This window comes from Cherax quadricarinatus, chromosome 1 (assembly GCF_038502225.1).
Source record: "Cherax quadricarinatus isolate ZL_2023a chromosome 1, ASM3850222v1, whole genome shotgun sequence".
In the NCBI taxonomy this organism is placed as follows: Eukaryota; Metazoa; Arthropoda; class Malacostraca; order Decapoda; family Parastacidae; genus Cherax; species Cherax quadricarinatus.
The window spans coordinates 3406980-3431339 of record NC_091292.1 but is presented as its reverse complement, the minus strand read 5'-3'; the positions used below and the strand labels follow the sequence as shown (position 1 = coordinate 3431339).

The 24360-nt window shown below is 39.1% G+C and overlaps 2 protein-coding genes across 4 annotated transcripts in view; one reads left to right on the top strand and one right to left on the bottom strand.

Annotated features, from left to right (window-relative positions):
• The window catches only part of Cdc45 (cell division cycle protein 45), a 115207-nt gene that overhangs the window by 69252 nt on the left and 21595 nt on the right, over positions 1-24360 (bottom strand). The gene's annotated exons all lie outside the window — the stretch shown is intronic.
• Positions 1-24360, top strand: part of LOC128686357 (zinc finger-containing ubiquitin peptidase 1) — a 61208-nt gene that overhangs the window by 18643 nt on the left and 18205 nt on the right. For all 3 annotated transcript variants that reach the window (XM_070084185.1, XM_053773212.2, XM_070084294.1), the window contains exons 5-10: positions 753-921; positions 1444-1564; positions 10498-10639; positions 11763-11854; positions 12449-12576; positions 24117-24346. In XM_070084185.1, the coding sequence (XP_069940286.1) occupies positions 753-921; positions 1444-1564; positions 10498-10639; positions 11763-11854; positions 12449-12576; positions 24117-24346 (882 nt within the window). The remainder of the gene's footprint in view (positions 1-752; positions 922-1443; positions 1565-10497; positions 10640-11762; positions 11855-12448; positions 12577-24116; positions 24347-24360) is intronic.

Sequence of the window (24360 nt, the reverse complement as noted above, 5' to 3'; positions counted from 1 at the left end):
ACAAATTTTATTTTATTCTATTGCCCTTGTATAATTAAAATTTAACCTATTTATTTGTCAAGGTTTTGTGATTTTCTTAATGCATATAATGGTTCCATGGATTCAAAACATTTGAAAAATCTCTGAACTAGAGGATCAATTTGTTGTTGATAGGGAGTCATATTTTAAAATCTCTCTACGTATTGTGTTAAGAAATGGACTAATGCTGTACTACCATAAGTAATAAATTTATGGTTTATTAATGGGTGATTCCACTTTTCAGTATCATCGGTTCTCCAGTATTAACCACTTCATCAGCCACTTATGTTTAAATGCAGACTGCAATATTAACAAGCCACACATGTTCAAAACCTCCAATATTAACCAGCGAATGATGTTGAGGTCTCCAATATTAATCATAATATTTGGCTTCATTATCTTTCTCCACTTCGTTTCTTTCTGGAGAAATTACAAATTTATCATAAATAGGAATGTACTGTGTATAATTTTTGTTTTGAAGCCTTTTTTTAATATTTAAAATCTCTAAGGATAGTTAATGATAGAACTTTTTCCATTAATTTGATAGAAACTTTATTATGATGATTAGGTAGAGCTCTAAAAAATATTTTGTCTGTAGCACATGTAGATTTTCTTTAGCATATTAAAGCCTCGCTCATCACCTAAATAAGTGATATACCTATGACAGTTGCATCAAGATTAGAGACATTAGTTGTAGCTGTAAATTTGTTGTTGATTCTTGTGGTTCTCTGTAGGCTCAGTATGGCATGGATAATGAAGGCAACTTCTCACAACAGTCTCTGAGCAACATGCAGAGAGCAGTTTATGCAGGGGAAATGACAGTAGCAGATTATTATGAGAGACAGATAGAGTTAAAAGTTGCTGAAAAGAATGGTGTTGATGATGGACACTCATGTACAAAAGGTAATTTTGGGCTACTACATTTTTAGTGTTTGCCTTACATTTAGATATGCATTCCCATGTAGAAAAGAGATGTCAGCAGGGCATCTTTTAATGCATGCTATTCTTTTCTTCATTAGAAAAGATGTGGAAACTCCAAATGCCTTATTCACAAACATCTGTACATACTAGCCTATCTATGGTCGAAGGGATTGAGTCTCAACTTGTCACTTGCCTGTGTTGCTTTGTTATTGCACTTATGTTTACTTTTATTCTTAAGGAAAATACTCTACTTTCTGTAGTATTTTCAATCAAGATTATATCTTTTGTAACTTAGTTGATTTCTTCAGAATTTTCCTTATATTGACTGTCACTCCATGTTAATGACTGCCGGTTACTATTTTGCACAGATGTGTTCTTGGATATACTGTATATGATATGATTGATGTGGAAATAAGAAAATGATGTAACACTGTACATCTAATGATAATGAAAGAAACATGTGTTGGACACCAAAATCAGTGGTGTGTGATTACTTTGTCTTAGGTCTCCTGGGGCCTATTAGAGCAGTCAGCGAAGGTGGCATCGTCAAAGGAACATATCTTTGTACCACGGTTGATCATTATGGCTCCACGTATGGTGACCGTGGTTGGGGCTGTGGTTATAGGTGAGCATACAATTTGCTTTATAAACTTAGTTCAATGTATCATATAATTTTCTGCTCATTCTTCTTCAAGTGGATTGCCTGGATGCAGTAAAGGGTGTTTGATCTTAGAAATCAGAGTTAACTTTTCCTTGAATCAAACCTATTTACCTCCCATTCCCCAGGCACTTTATAATCCCTACACATTTAGCACCTCATAATTATAATCATTTCTACCACACCGGCCATCTCCCACTAAGGTAGGATGACCCGAAAAAAAAGAAACATTTTCATTATATTGCCAGTGGTGTGCCAACATTATAGTGCAGATGCCCTTTCAAACTGCACTATTCATCCTGCCTTCTTCACAGTGCAGACACTGTGCTTCCAGGACTCAAGTCTGGCTACCTGGTTTTCCCTGAATTTTTTATTTTTTTTTTTTTTTTTTTTTTTTTTCAACAAGTCGGCCGTCTCCCACCGGGGCAGGGTGACCCAAAAAAGAAAGAAAATCCCCAAAAAGAAAATACTTTCATCATCATTCAACACTTTCACCACACTCGCACATTATCACTGTTTTTGCAGAGGTGCCCAGAATACAACAGTCTAGAAGCATAAACATATAAAGATACACAACATATCCCTCCAAACTGCCAATATCCCAAACCCCTCCTTTAAAGTGCAGGCATTGTACTTCCCATTTCCAGGACTCAAGTCCGACTATATGAAAATAACCGGTTTCCCTGAATCCCTTCACTAAATATTACCCTGCTCACACTCCAACAGATCGTCAGGTCCCAAGTACCATTCGTCTCCATTCACTCCTATCTAACACGCTCACGCACGCTTGCTGGAAGTCCAAGCCCCTTACCCACAAAACCTCCTTTACCCCCTCTCTCCAACCCTTTCGAGGACGACCCCTACCCCGCCTTCCTTCCCCTATAGATTTATATGCTTTCCATGTCATTCTACTGTGATCCATTCTCTCTAAATGACCAAACCACCTCAACAACCCCTCTTCTGCCCTCTGACTAATACTTTTATTAACTCCACACCTTCTCCTAATTTCCACACTCCGAATTTTCTGCATAATATTTACACCACACATTGCCCTTAAACAGGACATCTCCGCTGCCTCCAACCGTCTCCTCGCTGCTGCATTTACCACCCAAGCTTCACACCCATATAAGAGTGTTGGTACTACTATACTTTCATACATTCCCTTCTTTGCCTCCATAGATAACGTTTTTTGACTCCACATATACCTCAACGCACCACTCACCTTTTTTCCCTCATCAATTCTATGATTAACCTCATCCTTCATAAATCCATCCGCCGACACGTCAACTCCCAAGTATCTGAAAACATTCACTTCTTCCATACTCCTCCTCCCCAATTTGATATCCAATTTTTCTTTATCTAAATCATTTGACACCCTCATCACCTTACTCTTTTCTATGTTCACTTTCAACTTTCTACCTTTACACACATTCCCAAACTCATCCACTAACCTTTGCAATTTTTCTTTAGAATCTCCCATAAGCACAGTATCATCAGCAAAAAGTAACTGTGTCAATTCCCATTTTGAATTTGATTCCCCATAATTTAATCCCACCCCTCTCCCAAACACCCTAGCATTTACTTCCTTTACAACCCCATCTATAAATATATTAAACAACCATGGTGACATTACACATCCCTGTCTAAGACCTACTTTTACCGGGAAGTAGTCTCCCTCTCTTCTACACACCCTAACCTGAGCCTCACTATCCTCATAAAAACTCTTTACAGCATTTAATAACTTACCACCTATTCCATATACTTGCAACATCTGCCACATTGCTCCTCTATCCACTCTATCATATGCCTTTTCTAAATCCATAAATGCAATAAAAACTTCCCTATCTTTATCTAAATACTGTTCACATATATGCTTCAATGTAAACACCTGATCTACACATCCCCTACCCACTCTAAAACCTCCTTGCTCATCCGCAATCCTACATTCTGTCTTACCTCTAATTCTTTCAATTATAACCCTACCGTACACTTTTCCTGGTATACTCAGTAAGCTTATTCCTCTATAATTTTTACAGTCTCTTTTGTCCCCTTTCCCTTTATATAAAGGGACTATACATGCTCTCTGCCAATCCCTAGGTACCTTCCCCTCTTTCATACATTTATTAAACAAAAGTACCAACCACTCCAACACTATATCCCCCCCTGCTTTTAACATTTCTGTCATGATCCCATCAGTTCCAGCTGCTTTACCCCCTTTCATTTTACGTAATGCCTCACGTACCTCCCCCACACTTACATTCTGCTCTTCTTCACTCCTAAAAGATGGTATACCTCCCTGACCAGTGCATGAAATTACTGCCTCTGTTTCTTCCTTAACATTTAAAAGTTCCTCAAAATATTCTCGCCATCTTCCCAATACCTCCATCTCCCCATCTACTAACTCCCCTACTCTGTTTTTAACTGACAAATCCATATTTTCCCTAGGCTTTCTTAACTTGTTTAACTCACTCCAAAATTTTTTCTTATTTTCATTAAAATTTCTTGACAGTGCCTCTCCCACTCTATCATCTGCTCTCCTTTTGCACTCTCTCACCACTCTCTTTACCTTTCTTTTACTCTCCATATACTCTGCTCTTCTTATAACACTTCTGCTTTGTAAAAACCTCTCATAAGCTACCTTTTTCTCTTTTATCACACCCTTTACTTCATCATTCCACCAATCACTCCTCTTTCCTCCTGCCCCCACCCTCCTATAACCACAAACTTCTGCCCCACATTCTAATACTGCATTTTTAAAACTATTCCAACCCTCTTCAACCCCCCCACTACTCATCTTTGCACTAGCCCACCTTTCTGCCAATAGTCGCTTATATCTCACCCGAACTTCCTCCTCCCTTAGTTTATACACTTTCACCTCCCTCTTACTTGTTGTTGCCACCTTCCTCTTTTCCCATCTACCTCTTACTCTAACTGTAGCTACAACTAAATAATGATCCGATATATCAGTTGCCCCTCTATAAACATGTACATCCTGGAGCCTACCCATCAACCTTTTATCCACCAATACATAATCTAATAAACTACTTTCATTACGTGCTACATCATACCTTGTATATTTATTTATCCTCTTTTTCATAAAATATGTATTACTTATTACCAAATTTCTTTCTACACATAGCTCAATTAAAGGCTCCCCATTTACATTTACCCCTGGCACCCCAAATTTACCTACTACTCCCTCCATAACATTTTTACCCACTTTAGCATTAAAATCCCCAACCACCATTACTCTCACACTTGATTCAAAACTCCCCACGCATTCACTCAACATTTCCCAAAATCTCTCTCTCTCCTCTACACTTCTCTCTTCTCCAGGTGCATACACGCTTATTATAACCCACTTTTCACATCCAATCTTTATTTTACTCCACATAATCCTTGAATTAATACATTTATAGTCCCTCTTTTCCTGCCATAGCTTATCCTTCAACATTATTGCTACTCCTTCTTTAGCTCTAACTCTATTTGAAACCCCTGACCTAATCCCATTTATTCCTCTCCACTGAAACTCTCCTACCCCCTTCAGCTTTGTTTCACTTAAAGCCAGGACATCCAGCTTCTTCTCATTCATAACATCCACAATCATCTCTTTCTTATCATCTGCACAACATCCACGCACATTCAGACTTCCCACTTTGACAATTTTCTTCTTCTTATTCTTTTTAGTAATCTTTACAGGAAAAGGGGTTACTAGCCCATTGTTCCCGGCATTTTAGTTGACTTTTACAACACGCATGGCTTACGGAGGAAAGATTCTTATTCCACTTCCCCATGGATATAAAAGGAAAATTAATAAGACCAAGAACTATTAAGATAAAATCAAAGAAAACTCAGATGAGTGTGTATAAATAAATGTGTACATGTATGTGTAGTGTGACCTAAGTGTAAGTAGAAGTAGCAAGACATGCCTGTAATCTTGCATATTTATGAGACAGACAAAAGACATCAGCAATCCTACCATCATGTAAAACAATCACAGGCTTCGTTTTACACTCACTTGGCAGGACGGTAGTACCTCCCTGGGTGGTTGCTGTCTACCAACCTTTCACAAATTACCCTGCTTATACTCCAAGAGCACGTCAAGTCATAAAAACCATTTGCTTTACACTCTTGCACATGCTTGTTGGATGTCCAAACCTCTCGCATAACATCTCTTCCTTGCTGCAATGTTTTATTAAAACCTGTACTTCACACACATATAAGAGTGGTACATTTCTCTCCTCTGTGGATAAGGTTCTTTGTCTTCAAAGATACTTCAGTGCACCAACCACATTTCTCCCCTCATTAATTCAATGGTTCAGCTTATCTTTTATAGACCTGTCTGCCAACAAGTCCACTCCCAAATATCTGAACACATTCACTGCCTCCATACTCCCTCCTTCCAATCATTCATTATCTAATTTTTTGTTAATCTCATCACCCTGCTCTTTTATGTGTTCACTTTTAATTTCCTACTTTCACATACCTTCCCAAATTTGTCTACCCACCTTTGCAGTTTTTCTTCAGAATCCCCAAAAAGCACTGTATCATTGGTAAAAATCAATCTGTATTAGATTCTTCATATTTTAATCCCACACCTCTCCAACACTCTAGCATTCACTTCTTTTACAATCCCATCTATAAATATGTTCAACAACAATGGTGACATCACACATCCTTGTCTAAGACCCACTTTTACTGGAAAAGAATTTCCCTCTCTCTCTTACATACCCTAACCTAAGCCTCACTATCCTCATAAAGATTCTTAACCGCTTTAAGTAACTTACCACCTATTCCATACACTTGCAACATCTGCCACATTGCTTTCCCCATCTACCCTATCATATTCGTTTTCTGAATCCATAAATGTCACAAAAACTTCCTTACCATTATATAAGTATTGTTCACTTTTACGCATCAGTGTAAACACTCAGTCTGCACATCCCCTACCCTTTCTAAAATCTTGTTCATTTGTGTTCTTACTGTCATACCTTGAATTCTTTCAATAATAACTCTTCCATATACTTTACCTGGTATACTCAACAGACCTATTCTCCTGCAGTCCAGTTTGATTTATAAATTCTATAAAGAATTCTTCCTATTGATTTTCCATTGCTTTACATATATGATATATTTATGAGATTATGGCATATTGTGTTGCAGTATATTGTTACTGTATTATAGAATGCTAGTCATGATAGGGATTACACATTAGAGATTCCATACATACAAATGACTGTGATTCTGCTGCATTTCCTATAAATCACTGGTGGTGTGTGAAACTAGTAAAAACATGCTTACTGCATCAACCATATCCTACCAAGATTTTCTTTCTGTTTTATGAACATGTAAGATAGGTAAATCTTGCAACAACTGGTTATATCCAGTATACATTACATATTTGTGAATGGGCATGTATACACACTCATCTTAGTTTTCTTCTGTATTCTTAACAGTTTCAGGGTCCAGAGGCCAAATTTTAAAGTGTGCACCGGTGTCCAAGAATTTTCAAAAAATAATTTTTTTTTTCTTACGAAATGGTAGAGAATCTTTTTCTGAAGGTAATAAAACAAGAAGTATGAAATTTGATGAAAAATTGATGAAATTATTCTCACGAATTTTGATGTGTCAGCGATATATACACATCAGCGATTTTGCTGATATTGACTCCCATTTTAGGCCAATTACCTTATATCAGTCGACCAAATTCTTAGCTATTTCACTAGTATTACTTCTATTCTATCAATTGAGCACAAGAAATTGCCAACTCGACTGTTTCAACTACAAAATAAAGTGATCGGAAATTGGTAATTTGGCCAATTTAGTGCAAAGTTCAAAATATTCCAATTTCAAAATAGGGTCCAGAATAAACAGTGTAGGCATTCCTGGCACTAAACTAGCATTTCCTCTGTTCATTAATTATGTGTTCAGGCTTTACAAATGAATTCCATTTTGATTTTTTATTCACATAATAAATTTTTATTCAAACCAAAAATTAAAAGATTTACTGTCATGCAATATTGTAATAATTGTATAAATAATATCAACACATTTGTGAATGTATAATAGACCCACCAGCTAGCGTGTATTAGACGTATGAGGTCGTTTGCTTACTCTTGAGTATCGGCAAAAATTTAACATTTCCACTACTTTGAGCTCAGTTTCAAGAAATTTTCAATACTAAGACCAATAAAAATCATCTTTATGTTTGTAATATATCTTCCATTCTATCAAATGAGACCAAGAAATTGCAAATACAACTATAAAAAACATACGAAAAAACACTGCAAAGTCGCTGTTTTAATCGAAAATTACAGTCGTTTTTTTTCTCTTATGCACTGTGTGCTGCAGGATTTCATTTATGTGGTGCACACATACCACAGATGTATTCTCTCATATCTAGGCCCAAATTTACCGCTCACAGTTTATCAGAGTGAGCTGAGCTCATGGGGTAGATCTACGGTTTGGACCCTCAACGTAAAGCTGTAGATCTACGGCACGGACCCTGAAAGGGTTAATAATTCTTGTCTTTGTAGTTTTTACTGTAAATTATATAGGGAAGTGGTCTAGAATAATTCCTCCATTAGCTATGGATGCTATAAAAAGCAACTAAAATGCCAGGATAAGGGGCTAGTAACCTGTTCTTTTTCAGTTACTAAAAATATAAAGAAAGTTTTAGTTGCAAGTGGTAAACAGTGTAAGCAAAAAACATTTAAGTGAAAAACAGGGTGTTCCTGCCTTAAAAAAAAGATTGCAGAGCATATTTACCATAACTGTACTGAAGAAATTTTGCAAGTACGGTAGGCCATTTTATTACATGGATTTATTTGCCACTTTTTGGTTATTGCATTACTGAAAAATTGCTGCACAATTTTATACAACACTTCGTAAAATTAACTTTACACAGTTCCATTTGTGGGCGCAGGAAAAAATTTCCCCAGCTCAAGCTGCCACCTTGTGTGTCAGCAGGGGAGACCTCCCGCTATCCCCTGCCACCCCTAACACTCCTGCCACCACCATCCCAGCCTTCGTGATGCCTTACCATCAGTTGTATAATGTACTGCGGGGTAAGGTAGAACAGAAATCCATTACAGATTTATGCACACTCCAGTACAACCATCGACTTAAGTACAAGAACTACCATCCACCTCAGCCCAGTAGGGCCACAGCATAACTCTTCACAATTATCCACAAACACCAATACCCACAATTTAAGGCAAGAAATACTATTATTTCTGTTGCATTTGTAATGATAAGCAGTAAAAACAACATAATACATTGTGACAATGAACTACAATTACATATTCACTTTTATTTTTGTAAGTGCTAGATGTCAAAAAAAAAGTTGCTTGGCCTTTTTGGGGCTCTCAGGAATGTAACCCTATTTATCCCATAAGTTTTACAGTTTATCTAACATGGATTTTACCTAACATGGCATTTTCAGGAACGTAACTACCATGTAATATAACGGTCTACTGTACAATATTTATGTATGTGTGTATGCTTACTATGCCTGTTCATGTTTTGATATCCAAGCAAGCAAGGATAATTCAATATATTTTACTTCTTCAACAAACTGGCCGTGTCCCACCTAGGCAGGGGGGCCCAAAAAGAAACACAAAAGTTTCTCTTTTTAACTTCAGTAATGTATACAGAAGAAGGGGTTACTAGCCCTTTGCTCCCAGCATGCATGGCTTACGGAGGAAAAATTCTGTTCCACTAACTCATGGAGATAAGAGGAAATAAACAAGAACAAGAACTAGTAAGAAAATAGAAGAAAACCTAGGGACGGGGTGTGTATATATATTCTTGTACATGCGTGTGTAGTGTGACCTAATTGTAAGTAGCAAGACGTACCTGAAATCTTGCATGTTTACGAGACAGAAAAAAAGACACCAGCAGTTCTATCATCGTGTAAAACAATTACAGGCTTCCGTTTTACACTCACTTGGCAGGACGGTAGTACGTACCTCCCTGGGTTGTTGCTGTCTATCAACTTACTACCTAGGAATTCGATGTATGTGGATGTTTATATGTAGAGTGGAGGGAGGGGGTAAAGGAGGTTTTGAGTGCCAACAGACTTCTTTGAGCACTTTAGATCAAAATGAATGGGGACATGTGGTTTTTATGGCTTGACATACTGTTTGAGTGTAAGGTAACATTTATGAAAGGATTCAAGGAAACCGATTGGCCTGACTTGCATTTTTAAGGTGAGCAGTATAGTGCCTGCATTCTTAAGAAAGGGTGAGGATGTTGAAGCTTGAAGGGTCATATGAGTTATGATGTCACAGCACTTCTGGCAAAACACCAATTGAATGAATGATTGTGAGTGTATTTTCTCGTTTTTTGTCACCCAACCTCGATGGAAGATGGCCTTTGGATTAAAAAAAGAGATGTTAGTATTTTGAGTCATTGATCTAATGAACATTCATTGATAATATAAATTCAGATTTGAAAGTCCTAATTTGTCAATACCTATTGCACTAACAAGTCTATTTATATCTTTAACTTTTCACTCTTGAGAACTTCTCATACTTGTGGAGATAGCTACAGTTAAATTCTTGCCAGGATATTATGTATGCCTTTATGTGTCAAAGGCTCTTCAAGGAGTAGCTGTAGCATTTGCTAAAAGCAACTGCCCCTGTTATATGCTAGATAACAAGAATGTGCAGAAAAGGAGGAGGATTATCCTTGGCAATGAAAACATAAGGGAAGAAATGTGAAAAAAATAGAAATGCATGTGTGTGGATTAAGAACAAATGGAGAACAGGTGAGCTACCTCCTTGTACCTCCTGCTTGTGCTTGCAAGGTTAACTGTCACCAGCTAGTCTATAAATTAATGTAAACTTCATTATTAATGTCTGTACAAATCTTTTCAAATTCAAATTCAAATTTTCCAGAAATATACAGATGCTGTTAAGTTCTCTTCAGCATCATACAGGCTACTATGCTCGACTCTTTTCTGGACCAAACTTGATGCCTTCTATCTCTCAGATTCAGAAATTAATTGAGCAAGCATGGAGAAATGGCTTTGATCTACAAGTAAGTCTTTATTACTTTGAACTTAGTTTTATGTGTAATACTGAGAGTAGGAAAAATGTTTTAAACTGATTAAGGATATAGGTGTCTCTCACATTTTGCAATAGATACGTTTGTGGCCAATGGAGCAAAAAGTATAATGTCAAAACGTCATATGTAAAGCATATGAATTTCTTCTGAGACTTTTCGAATTCTACCATCCTAAACAGTCATATGCAAAAAATAAATGCAGTTGATCCAAAAATAAATGAGAAAAAAATTATTCAAAATTAAATTTTTATCCTCTTCTCTTGTAACCTGCCTCCCTTGTCAATTAACCAACCTTTCTTTGGGTTGGAGTGATTACATTATGAACCTGTGAATCCTTATCTCTCAGTTACTTCCCCCCCTCCCTCCTTCCCTCTCTCCAGCCACCCCTAGTCCACACTTTGTGTCAACACGACTTCTTCTGGCCAGATGTCCATTTTCCTTTGGCTTGATGCAAGACACTCAAATTAAAAACTAGTATAATAGGATTTTCTTTAGGTATGCTCATTGGATTTACCACACCCAAATCTGTTTTCTTTCTATAAAGTCTTATAAATGTTAATACAGTGGAACCTCGGTATGCGACCTTAATTCATTCCAGAAGGCTGTTCTAGTGCTGTTCCGTTTGAGTATCAAACAAGTTCTTCCCAACCAATTTTCTGTTTGGTTGGCTATTATCACTAATTTTCGTATGTTCCACGGTGACTTATTTATACAAATAATACAAAAAAGAAAAACACCGAAAAATGCGAAGAAATGCGAAATAGTTTGCAGCGATGTTCTGGCAGGTCGTATTTGTTTGGTCAAGTGCTGAGCTTTGCTCGAGTAGGGAGCTGGTCGTTTACCAAGGTTCCACTGCATATAAACCAGTATAGTAATATTTAAACAGTCATTGTTAAAAAAATCAAGTGATGCTGAGCTTCAGTGATCGCATATGAGAAAAAAGTGAAAGTCAAGTGCACAGACCACTTACTAACTGGTAAATTCTTTATTCATCATATATGTTCTCATTTCATCTCTTCACTCTCCCTGTCCTGTATCTTGGTCTCACATTATCCAACTCCATTTTTTGTATTCTTCTGTAATTGTGTATTTACAGGGATGTGAGCAATTAGGTGGCAAGTTATCTAACACAAGGAAATGGATTGGAGCAACTGAGGTTGTAACATTACTCTCGTCTTTCAGAATCAGGTACGCTAATATGTCAAGCTGACTTGTATATTAATTCTATATATTGAAAGCACTTGTTGTATAGATGGAGTGTGTATGGTAAACAAAGTTCCAGGAAATTAAATAAACACTAGGAGTGAATTATAGCCTCGGTGGGAAACTGCCGATGTGTTGAAAAAGAAAAATACATACAGCCTCTCCTCACATAACGACGGAATTCTGTTCCTAAGACCACATCTGTAAACGAATTTGTCATGAAGTGAGGAGCACACTATAATGGTAGTGGGTTTGTGTCGACCATCTTTGATATTGTTTCAATGTCACCTTTGCACCATTTATAACATTTCTGGCATATTTTTAAATGTTTATACGGTGAATAACTGTATACTGTAATAAAGAGAATAGAGGAAATCAGTTCTAATATACGTACCTTATTTAGGTATGCATACTGGTCAGAGAGCCCGTCATAAATCCGAGGTCGGTAAACGAGGACGTTGCTAAGTGAGAAGAGGCTGTATAATATGTTTGAATTCTATTTTTAATTTAGGAGTGAACAAGTTTAATTCAATGAGAAACATGCATGTCACATGTGTTTGACTTAGGTCTCAACTTCAGGTGTCAATTGATTGACTGCCATCGACCAACAGGAGCAGATGGGACCCACCCAGAGTTGTTCCGATGGTGCCTTGAGTATTTTTCCAAGCCTGCAGAGTTCAAGCCTCCCATATATCTCCAGCATCAGGGTTAGTTTGCATTTATATTACTTGCCTCTATTTTGTATTACATGTTTCTATAGGCATCTGTCCTGACTGCTTTTCTCAGCAGTATGATACATTGTTTCCTCAGTGAGCCTTTTCCTCCTTCAGGAGGATGAAACTAGTGTAGAATCTTAGCTCTTTAAAATAATATAAAGTACTAAATCTTGCAAATGAGCACTTTAATCTCTAAATATTGGTTTTACTCTCACAAGAATAAAGTACTGTACTTTTTTTTTTTTTAACAAGTTGGCCGTCTCCCACCGAGGCAGGGTGATCCAAAAAGAAAGAAAATCCCCAAAAAGAAAATACTTTCATCATCATTCAATACTTTCACCTCACTCATACATAATCACTGTTTTTGCAGAGGTGCTCAGAACACAACAGTTTAGAAGCATATACGTATAAAGATACATAATATATCCCTCCAAACTGCTAATATCCCGAACCCCTCCTTTAGAGTGCAGGCATTGTACTTCCCATTTCCAAGACTCAAGTCCGGCAATATAAAAATAACCGGTTTCCCTGAATCCCTTCACAAAATATTACCCTGCTCACACTCCAACAGATCATCGGGTCCCAAATACCATTTGTCTCCATTCACTCCTAATGAACACGCTCCTGCACGCCTGCTTAAAGTCCAAGCCCCTCGCCCAAAAAACCTCCCTTACCCCTTCCTTCCAAGCTTTTCGAGGACGACCTCTACCCCGCCTTCCTTCCCCTACAGATTTGTATGCTCTCCATGTCATTCTACTTTGATCCATTCTTTCTAAATGACCAAACCACCTCAACAACCGCTCTTCAGCCCTCTCACTAATACTTTTATTAACTCCACACCTTCTCCTAATTTCCATATTCCAAATTTTCTGCATAATATTTACACCACACATTGCCCTTAGACAGGACATCTCCACTGCCACCAACTGCCTCCTCGCTGCTGCATTCACAACCCAAGCTTCACACCCATGTAAGAGTGTTGGTACTACTATACTTTCATACATTCCCTTCTTTGCCTCCATAGATAATGTTTTTTGTCTCCACATATACCTCAATAAGTTCTATGATTAACCTCATCCTTCATAAATCCATCCGCCGACACGTCAACTCCCAAGTATCTGAAAACATTCACTTCTTCCATACTCCTCCCCAATTTGATATCCAGTTTTTCTTTATCTAAATCATTTGATACCCTCATCACCTTACTCTTTTCTATGTTCACTTTCAACTTTCTACCTTTACACACACTCCCAAATTCATTCACTAACCTTTGCAATTTTTCTTTAGAATCTCCCATAAGCACAGTATCATCAGCAAAAAGCAACTGTATCAATTCCCATTTTGTATTTGATTCCCCATAATTTAATCCCAACCCTCTCCCGAACACCCTAGCATTTACTTCTTTTACAACCCCATCTATCAATACATTAAACAACCATGGTGACATTACACATCCCTGTCTAAGACCTGCTTTTACTGGGAAGCAGTCTCCCTCTCTTCTACACACCCTAACCTGAGCCTAACTCTTTACAGCATTTATTAACTTACCACCTATTCCATATATGTACTTGCAACATCTGCCACATTGCTCCCCAATCCACTCTATCATATGTCTTTTCTAAATCCATGAATGCAATAAAAACTTCCCTACCTTTATCTAAATACTATTCACATATATGCTTCAATGTAAACACTTGATCTACACATCCCCTACCCACTCTGAAACCTCCTTGCTCATCCGCAATCCTGCATTCTGTCTTACATCTAATTCTTTCAATTGTAACCCTACCTGGAGTTTACCTGGAGAGAGTTTCGGGGGTCAACGCCCCCGCGGCCCGGTCTGTGACCAGGCCTCCTGGTGGATCAGCGCCTGATCAACCAGGCTGTTGCTGCTGGCTGCACGCAAACCAACGTACGAGCCACAGCCCGGCTGATCAGGAACTGACTTTAGGTGCTTGTCCAGTGCCAGCTTGAAGACTGCCATGGGTCTGTTGGTAATCCCCCTTATGTGTGCTGGGAGGCAGTTGAACAGTCTCGGGCCCCTGACACTTATTGTATGGTCTCTTAACGTGCTAGTGACACCCCTGCTTTTCACTGGGGGGATGGTGCATCGTCTGCCAAGTCTTTTGCTTTCGTAGTGAGTGATTTTCGTGTGCAAGTTCGGTACTAGTCCCTCTAGGATTTTCCAGGTGTATATAATCATGTATCTCTCCCTCCTGCGTTCCAGGGAATACAGGTTTAGAAACCTCAAGCGCTCCCAGTAATTGAGGTGTTTTATCTCCGTTATGCGCGCCGTGAAAGTTCTCTGTACATTTTCTAGGTCGGCAATTTCACCTGCCTTGAAAGGTGCTGTTAGAGTGCAGCAATATTCCAGCCTAGATAGAACAAGTGACCTGAAGAGTGTCATCATGGGCTTGGCCTCCCTAGTTTTGAAGGTTCTCATTATCCATCCTGTCATTTTTCTAGCAGATGCGATTGATACAATGTTATGGTCCTTGAAGGTGAGATCCTCCGACATAATCACTCCCAGGTCTTTGACGTTGGTGTTTCGCTCTATTTTGTGGCCAGAATTTGTTTTGTACTCTGATGAAGATTTAATTTCCTCATGTTTACCATATCTGAGTAATTGAAATTTCTCATCGTTGAACTTCATATTGTTTTCTGCAGCCCACTGAAAGATTTGGTTGATGTCTGCCTGGAGCCTTGCAGTGTCTGCAATGGAAGACACTGTCATGCAGATTCGGGTGTCATCTGCAAAGGAAGACACGGTGCTGTGGCTGACATCCTTGTCTATGTCGGATATGAGGATGAGGAACAAGATGGGAGCTAGTACTGTGCCTTGTGGAACAGAGCTTTTCACCGTAGCTGCCTCGGACTTTACTCTGTTGACGACTACTCTCTGTGTTCTGTTAGTGAGGAAATTATAGATCCATCGACCGACTTTTCCTGTTATTCCTTTAGCGCGCATTTTGTGCGCTATTACGCCATGGTCACACTTGTCGAAGGCTTTTGCAAAGTCTGTATATATTACATCTGCATTCTTTTTGTCTTCCAGTGCATTTAGGACCTTGTCGTAGTGATCCAGTAGTTGAGACAGACAGGAGCGACCTGTTCTAAACCCATGTTGCCCTGGGTTGTGTAACTGATGGGTTTCTAGATGGGTGGTGATCTTGCTTCTTAGGACCCTTTCAAAGATTTTTATGATATGGGATGTTAGTGCTATTGGTCTGTAGTTCTTTGCTGTTGCTTTACTGCCCCCTTTGTGGAGTGGGGCTATGTCTGTTGTTTTTAGTAACTGAGGGACGACCCCCGTGTCCATGCTCCCTCTCCATAGGATGGAAAAGGCTCGTGATAGGGGCTTCTTGCAGTTCTTGATGAACACAGAGTTCCATGAGTCTGACCCTGGGGCAGAGTGCATGGGCATGTCATTTATCGCCTGTTCGAAGTCATTTGGCGTCAGGATAACATCGGATAGGCTTGTGTTAATCAAATTTTGTGGCTCTCTCATAAAAAATTCATTTTGATCTTCGACTCTCAGTCGTACACTTTTCCTAGTAAACTCAGTTAACTTATTCCTCTATAATTTTTACAATCTCTTTTGTCCCCCTTCCCTTTATATAAAGGGACTATACATGCTCTCTGCCAATCCCTAGGTACCTTCCCCTCTTTCATACATTTATTAAACAAAAGTACCAACCACTCCAACACTGTATCCCCCCCTGCTTTTAACATTTCTGTCATGATCCCGTCAGTTTCAGCTGCTTTACCTCCTTTCATTATACGTAATGCCTCACACACCTCCCCCACACTCACATCCTGTTCTTCTTCACTCCTAAAAGATGGTATACCTCCCTGGCCAGTGCATGAAATTACCGCTTCCCTTTCTTCGTCGACATTTAAAAGTTCCTCAAAATATTCTCGCCATCTACCCATAACCTCCATCTCCCCATCTACTAACTCCCCTACTCTGTTTTTAACTGACAAGGTAAAATGAAAGGGGGTAAGGCAGCCGGGATTGATGGGATAAAGATAGAAATGTTAAAAGCAGGTGGGGATATAGTTTTGGAGTGGTTGGTGCAATTATTTAATAAATGTATGGAAGAGGGTAAGGTATCTAGGGATTGGCAGAGAGCATGCATAGTTCCTTTGTATAAAGGCAAAGGGGATAAAAGAGAGTGCAAAAATTATAGGGGGATAAGTCTGTTGAGTGTACCTGGTAAAGTGTATGGTAGAGTTATAATTGAAAGAATTAAGAGTAAGACGGAGAATAGGATAGCAGATGAACAAGGAGGCTTTAGGAAAGGTAGGGGGTGTGTGGACCAGGTGTTTACAGTGAAACATATAAGTGAACAGTATTTAGATAAGGCTAAAGAGGTCTTTGTGGCATTTATGGATTTGGAAAAGGCGTATGACAGGGTGGATAGGGGGGCAATGTGGCAGATGTTGCAAGTGTATGGTGTAGGAGGTAGGTTACTGAAAGCAGTGAAGAGTTTTTACGAGGATAGTGAGGCTCAAGTTAGAGTATGTAGGAAAGAGGGAAATTTTTTCCCAGTAAAAGTAGGCCTTAGACAAGGATGTGTGATGTCACCGTGGTTGTTTAATATATTTATAGATGGGGTTGTAAGAGAAGTAAATGCGAGGGTCTTGGCAAGAGGCGTGGAGTTAAAAGATAAAGAATCACACACAAAGTGGGAGTTGTCACAGCTGCTCTTTGCTGATGACACTGTGCTCTTGGGAGATTCTGAAGAGAAGTTGCAGAGATTGGTGGATGAATTTGGTAGGGTGTGCAAAAGAAGAAAATTAAAGGTGAATACAGGAAAGAGTAAGGTTATGAGGATAACAAAAAGATTAGGTGATGAAAGATTGAATATCAGATTGGAGGGAGAGAGTATGGAGGAGGTGAACGTATTCAGATATTTGGGAGTGGACGTGTCAGCGGATGGGTCTATGAAAGATGAGGTGAATCATAGAATTGATGAGGGAAAAAGAGTGAGTGGTGCACTTAGGAGTCTGTGGAGACAAAGAACTTTGTCCTTGGAGGCAAAGAGGGGAATATATGAGAGTATAGTTTTACCAACGCTCTTATATGGGTGTGAAGCGTGGGTGATGAATGTTGCAGCGAGGAGAAGGCTGGAGGCAGTGGAGATGTCATGTCTGAGGGCAATGTGTGGTGTGAATATAATGCAGAGAATTCGTAGTTTGGAAGTTAGGAGGAGGTGCGGGATTACCAAAACTGTTGTCCAGAGGGCTGAGGAAGGGTTGTTGAGGTGGTTCGGACATGTAGAGAGAACGGAGCGAAACAGAATGACTTCAAGAGTGTATCAGTCTGTAGTGGAAGGAAGGCGGGGTAGGGGTCGGCCTAGGAAGGGTTGGAGGGAGGGGGTAAAGGAGGTTTTGTGTGCGAGGGGCTTGGACTTCCAGCAGGCATGCGTGAGCGTGTTTGATAGGAGTGAATGGAGACAAATGGTTTTTAATACTTGACGTGCTGTTGGAGTGTGAGCAAAGTAACATTTATGAAGGGATTCAGGGAAACCGGCAGGCCGGACTTGAGTCCTGGAGATGGGAAGTACAGTGCCTGCACTCTGAAGGAGGGGTGTTAATGTTGCAGTTTAAAAACTGTAGTGTAAAGCACCCTTCTGGCAAGACAGTGATGGAGTGAATGATGGTGAAAGTTTTTCTTTTTCGGGCCACCCTGCCTTGGTGGGAATCGGCCGGTGTGATAATAAAAAAAAAATAATAAAAATCCATTTGTTCTCTAGGCTTTCTTAACTTTTTTAACTCACTCCAAAATTTTTTCTTATTTTCATTAAAATTTCTTGACAGTGCCTCTCCCACTCTATCATCTGCTCTCCTTTTACACTCTCTCACCACTCTCTTCACCTTTCTTTTACTCTCCATATACTCTACTCTTCTTATAACACTTCTTCTTTGTAAAAACCTCTCATATGCTAACTTTTTCTCTTTTATCACACCCTTTCCTTCATCATTCCACCAATCACTCCTCTTTCCTCCTGCACCCACCCTCCTATAACCACAAACTTATGCCCCACGTTCTAATGCTGCATTTTTAAAACTATTCCAACCCTCTTCAAATTCCCCCCCCACTACTCATACTTGCACCAGCCCACCTTTCTGCCAATAGTTGCTTATATCTCACTCGAACTTCCTCCTCCCTTAGTTTATACACTTTCACCTCCCTCTTGCTTGTTGTTGCCATTTTCATCTTTTCCCATCTACCTCTTACTCTAACTGTAGCTACAACTAAATAATGATTCGATATATCAGTTTCCCCTCTATAAACATGTACATCCTGGAGCCTACCCATCAACCTTTTATCCACCAATACATAATCTAACAAACTTTCATTACGTGCTATATCATACCTTGTATATATTTATTTATCCTCTTCTTCATAAAGTATGTATTACTTATTACCAAACCTCTTTCTACACATAGCTCAATTAAAGGCTCCTCATTTTCATTTACCCCTGGCCCCCCAAATTTACGTACTACTCCCTCCACAACATTTTTGCCCACTTTAGCATTGAAATCCCCAACCACCATTACTTTCACACTTGGTTCAAAACTCCCCACGCATTCACTCAACATTACCCAAAATCTCTCTCTCTCTCTCAACACTTCTCTCTTCTCCAGGTGCATATACGCTTACTAAATAACCAACTTTTCACATCCAACCTTTATTTTACTCCACATAATCCTTGAATTAACACATTTACATTTTTTTTTTATTATCACACTGGCCGATTCCCACCAAGGCAGGGTGGCTCGAAAAAGAAAAACTTTCACCATCATTCACTCCATCACTGTCTTGCCAGAAGGGTGCTTTACACTACAGTTTTTAAACTGCAACATTAACACCCCTCCTTCAGAGTGCAGGCACTGTACTTCCCATCTCCAGGACTCAAGTCCGGCCTGCTGGTTTCCCTGAACCCCTTCATAAATGTTACTTTGCTCACACTCCAACAGCATGTCAAGTATTAAAAACCATTTGTCTCCATTCACTCCTATCAAACACGCTCATGCATGCCTGCTGGAAGTCCAAGCCCCTCGCACACAAAACCTCCTTTACCCCCTCCCTCCAACCTTTCCTAGGCCGACCCCTACCCTACCTTCCTTCCACTACAGACTGATACACTCTTGAAGTCACTCTGTTTCACTCCATTCTCTCTACATGTCCGAACCACCTCAACAACCCTTCCTCAGCCCTCTGGACAACAGTTTTGGTAATCCCGCACCTCCTCCTAACTTACAAACTACGAATTCTCTGCATTATATTCACACCACACATTGCCCTCAGACATGACATCTCCACTGCCTCCAGCCTTCTCCTCGCTGCAACATTCATCACCCATGCTTCACACCCATATAAGAGCGTTGGTAAAACTATACTCTCATAAATTCCCCTCTTTGCCTCCAAGGACAAAGTTCTTTGTCTCCACAGACTCCTAAGTGCACCACTCACCCTTTTCCCCTCATCAATTCTATGATTCACCTCATCTTTCATAGACCCATCCGCTGACACGTCCACTCCCAAATATCTGAATACATTCACCTCCTCCATACTCTCTCCCTCCAATCTGATATCCAATCTTTCATCACCTAATCTTTTTGTTATCCTCATAACCTTACTCTTTCCTGTATTCACTTTTAATTTTCTTCTTTTGCACACCCTACCAAATTCATCCACCAATCTCTGCAACTTCTCTTCAGAATCTCCCAAGAGCACAGTGTCATCAGCAAAGAGCAACTATGACAACTCCCACTTTATGTGTGATTCTTTATCTTTTAACTCCACGCCTCAAAATATTCCCTCCATCTTCCCAATACCTCTAACTCTCCATTTAATAACTCTCCTCTTCTATTTTTAACTGACAAATCCATTTGTTCTCTAGGCTTCCTTAACTTGTTAATCTCACTCCAAAACTTTTTCTTATTTTCAACAAAATTTGTTGATAACATCTCACCTACTCTCTCATTTGCTCTCTTTTTACATTGCTTCACCACTCTCTTAACCTCTCTCTTTTTCTCCATATACTCTTCCCTCCTTGTATCACTTCTACTTTGTAAAAACTTCTCATATGCTAACTTTTTCTCCCTTACTGCTCTCTTTACATCATCATTCCACCAATCGCTCCTCTTCCCTCCCGCACCCACTTTCCTGTAACCACAAACTTCTGCTGAACACTCTAACACTACATTTTTAAACCTACCCCATACCTCTTCGACCCCATTGCCTGTGCTCTCATTTACATATAGTCCCTATTTTTCTGCCATAACTTATCCTTCAACATTATTGCTACTCCTTCTTTAGCTCTAACTCTATTTGAAACCCCTGACCTAATCCCATTTATTCCTCTCCACTGAAACTCTCCCATCCCCTTCAGCTTTGTTTCACTTAAAGCCAGGACCTCCAGCTTCTTCTGATTCATAACATCCACAATCATCTCTTTCTTATCACGCCCAACATCCACGCACATTCAGACTTCCCACTTTGACAATTTTCTTCTTATTCTTTTTAGTAATTATTACAAGAAAAGGGGTTACTAGCCCATAGTTCCCGGCATTTTAGTTGACTTTTACAACACGCATGACTTACGGAGGAAATATTCTTATTCCACTTCCCCATGGATATAAAAGGAAAAGTAATAAGACCAAGAACTTTTAAGATAAAATAAAAAAAAACTCAGATGAGTGTGTATAAATAAACATGTACATGTATGTGTAGTGTGACCTAAGTGTAAGTAGAAGTAGCAAGACGTACCTGTAATCTTGCATATTTATAAGACAGACAAAAGACACCAGCAATCTTACCATCATGTAAAACAATTACAGGCTTTCGTTTCACACTGACTTGGCAGGACGGTAGTATCCCCCTAGGTGGTTGCTGTCTACTGTACTTGCACTGTGATTATTGAGAAATATATGCAGAAAGTTAAAAGGAATGCTTAAGGATACCATATTCATAAGTATTTTGCAAAATACATATAATTGTGTTAGTTGGGATGACTTATTTAAAACTCTGTAGTGACCTGTTGCATAACAAATTTTATTCTTAGCTACAAAATTCAGAGTCTTCTTTCTTTCTTTCAACACACCGGCCGTATCCCACTGAGGCGGGGTGGCCCAAAAGGAAAAACGAAAGTTTATCCTTTTACATTTAGTAATATATACAGGAGAAGAGGTTACTAGCTCCTTGCTCCCGGCATTTTAGTCGCCTCTTACAACACGCATGGCTTACGGAGGAAGAATTCTGTTCCACTTCCCCATGGAGGTAAGAGGAAATAAACAAGAACAAGAACTAGAAAGAAAATAGAAGAAAACCCAAAGGGGTGTGTATATATATGCTTGTACATGTATGTGTAGTGTGACCTAAGTGTAAGTAGAAGTAGCAAGACATACCTGAAATCTTGCATGTGTATGAGACAGATAAAAAAAGACACCAGCAATCTTACCATCGTGTAAAACAATTACAGGCTTCAGTTTTACACTCACTTGGCAGGACGGTAGTACCTCCCTGGGCGGTTGCTGTCTACCAACCTACTACCTAGAAAAATTCAGAGTCACTACCTAATATTTAAAGTTGAATTTCAAAAGTGTTAGGCATTGAATATAGATTTTGTCCAGTCTAACAATAGAGCAGAATACTTTGATGCTGGTGAAGAGCTCTTGATCCAAGGAATTTGGAGATATTCTACCTCTCCTCTGGCTCAAACCTGATTGCCTCCCATTCTCCTAGTGCTGTATGACTTGCGAGTTAAATAAATTATGTTCTCAGGTATAGTTTTTTTTACAACATTAGGTGACATTTAATAATTTAGGAATTGCCTCAGTTCAGCATCAGCATTTCAGTGTGCTGTTTTGAACTTGTGGATTGTAACAGCAGTAAGTATGAATTGCATTTATATTTAGTTGATTTAACCCTTTGACTGTCGCGGCCGTATATATACGTTTGTGAGGTACCGTGTTTGACGTATATATACTCATAAATTCTAGCGGCTTCAAATCAGGCAGGAGAAAGCTAGTAGGCCCACATGTGAGAGAATGGGTCTGTGTGGTCAGTGTGCACCACATAAAAAAAATCCTGGAGCACGCAGTGCATAATGAGAAAAAAAAAACTCCAACCGTTTTTTTTTTAATTAAAATGCCGACTTTGTGGTCTATTTTCGTATAGTATTTGTGGTTGTATTCTCGTTTTCATGGTCTCATTTGATAGAATGGAAACTATATTATAGAAATGGAGGTGATTTTGATTAATTTTACTATAAAAAGAACCTGGAAATGGAGCACAAAGTACAGGAAATGTTTGATTTTTGCCGATGTTCAAAAGTAAACAAATGATGTCATTGTCCAATAAATGTCCAAATAGCCATTCTAATACGCAGTCATGAATGGGTTGATGTAATTTTTACAATTATTACAGTATTGCAGTAGTCTGCATAACAGTAAATCTTCTATTTTTTGTTTGAATAAAATTTCAAAATAAAAAGCAAGAGTAATATCACAGGGACCTGGAGACATGACTGATGAACAAAGAAAATCTTATTTTAGAGCCAGGAATGTCTGCATTGTTCATTCTGGACCTTATTTTGAAATTGTCGTATTTTTTAATTTTCGTGAAATTGGCCAAATTGCAAATTTCTGACCATGTTATTGGGTAGTTGAAATCGGTAAATGGGCAGTTTCTTGTGCTCAATCGATAGAAAAAATAGAGTTCTGAAGAAATAGTTATGAGTTTGGTTGACTGGAATAACGGAATTAGCCGAAAATAGGGCTCAAAGTGGGCGAAATTGCCGATTTTTAAATATCGCCGAAGTCGCTAACTTCGCGAGAGCGTAATTCCGTCAGTTTTCCATCAAATTTCGTTTTTTTGGTGTCTTTACAATCGGGAAAAGATTCTCTATCATTTCATAAGAAAAAATAATTTTTTTTTTTTTTCGAATATTTTGCGACACCAGGAGCAACTTCAGGATTGGGCCCTTCGACAGTCAAAGGGTTAAGGATTCAAATAAAGACAGTGTTTTGCCTATTGGTTGAATTTGAGATTGTTCTGAGAGCTGCCATTCGTTGAGTTATACAATAATTAGTTTATTATGCAAGTTATTAAGTAACAGTTCAAAGAAAATTAGCATTAATTACGGTGGTGGTTGTATTGATAACTCTGTGTTTAGCAAATGTTAGTAATGAATAAATTTTTTTTTTTATTATCACACTGGCCGATTCCCACCAAGGCAGGGTGGCCCGAAAAAGAAAAACTTTCACCATCATTCACTCCATCACTGTCTTGCCAGAAGGGTGCTTTACTCTACAGTTTTTAAACTGCAACATTAACACCCCTCCTTCAGAGTGCAGGCACTGTACTTCCCATCTCCAGGACTCAAGTCCGGCCTGCCGGTTTCCCTGAACCCCTTCATAAATGTTACTTTGCTCACACTCCAACAGCACGTCAAGTATTAAAAACCATTTGTCTCCATTCACTCCTATCAAACACGCTCACGCTTAAATTTTTACAGGCCACAGTCGAACTGTCATTGGTGTGGAGCAGCTTGGTGGCAATGAAGGAGGGATCCGGCTGCTGGTATTAGACCCGTCCCATGCTCCAACACAAGTAGCCCAGCTGCTACACACACACACAGCACCTGCTGCTATGAGACTACTGCGAAAGCCACTTTCCAGCATGCGTGCCAAGCAGTACCAAATGGTTGTGGTGGTTGGCCTCATCGAAACTGAGCAGGAGTATCAGGTCAGATATTTCAT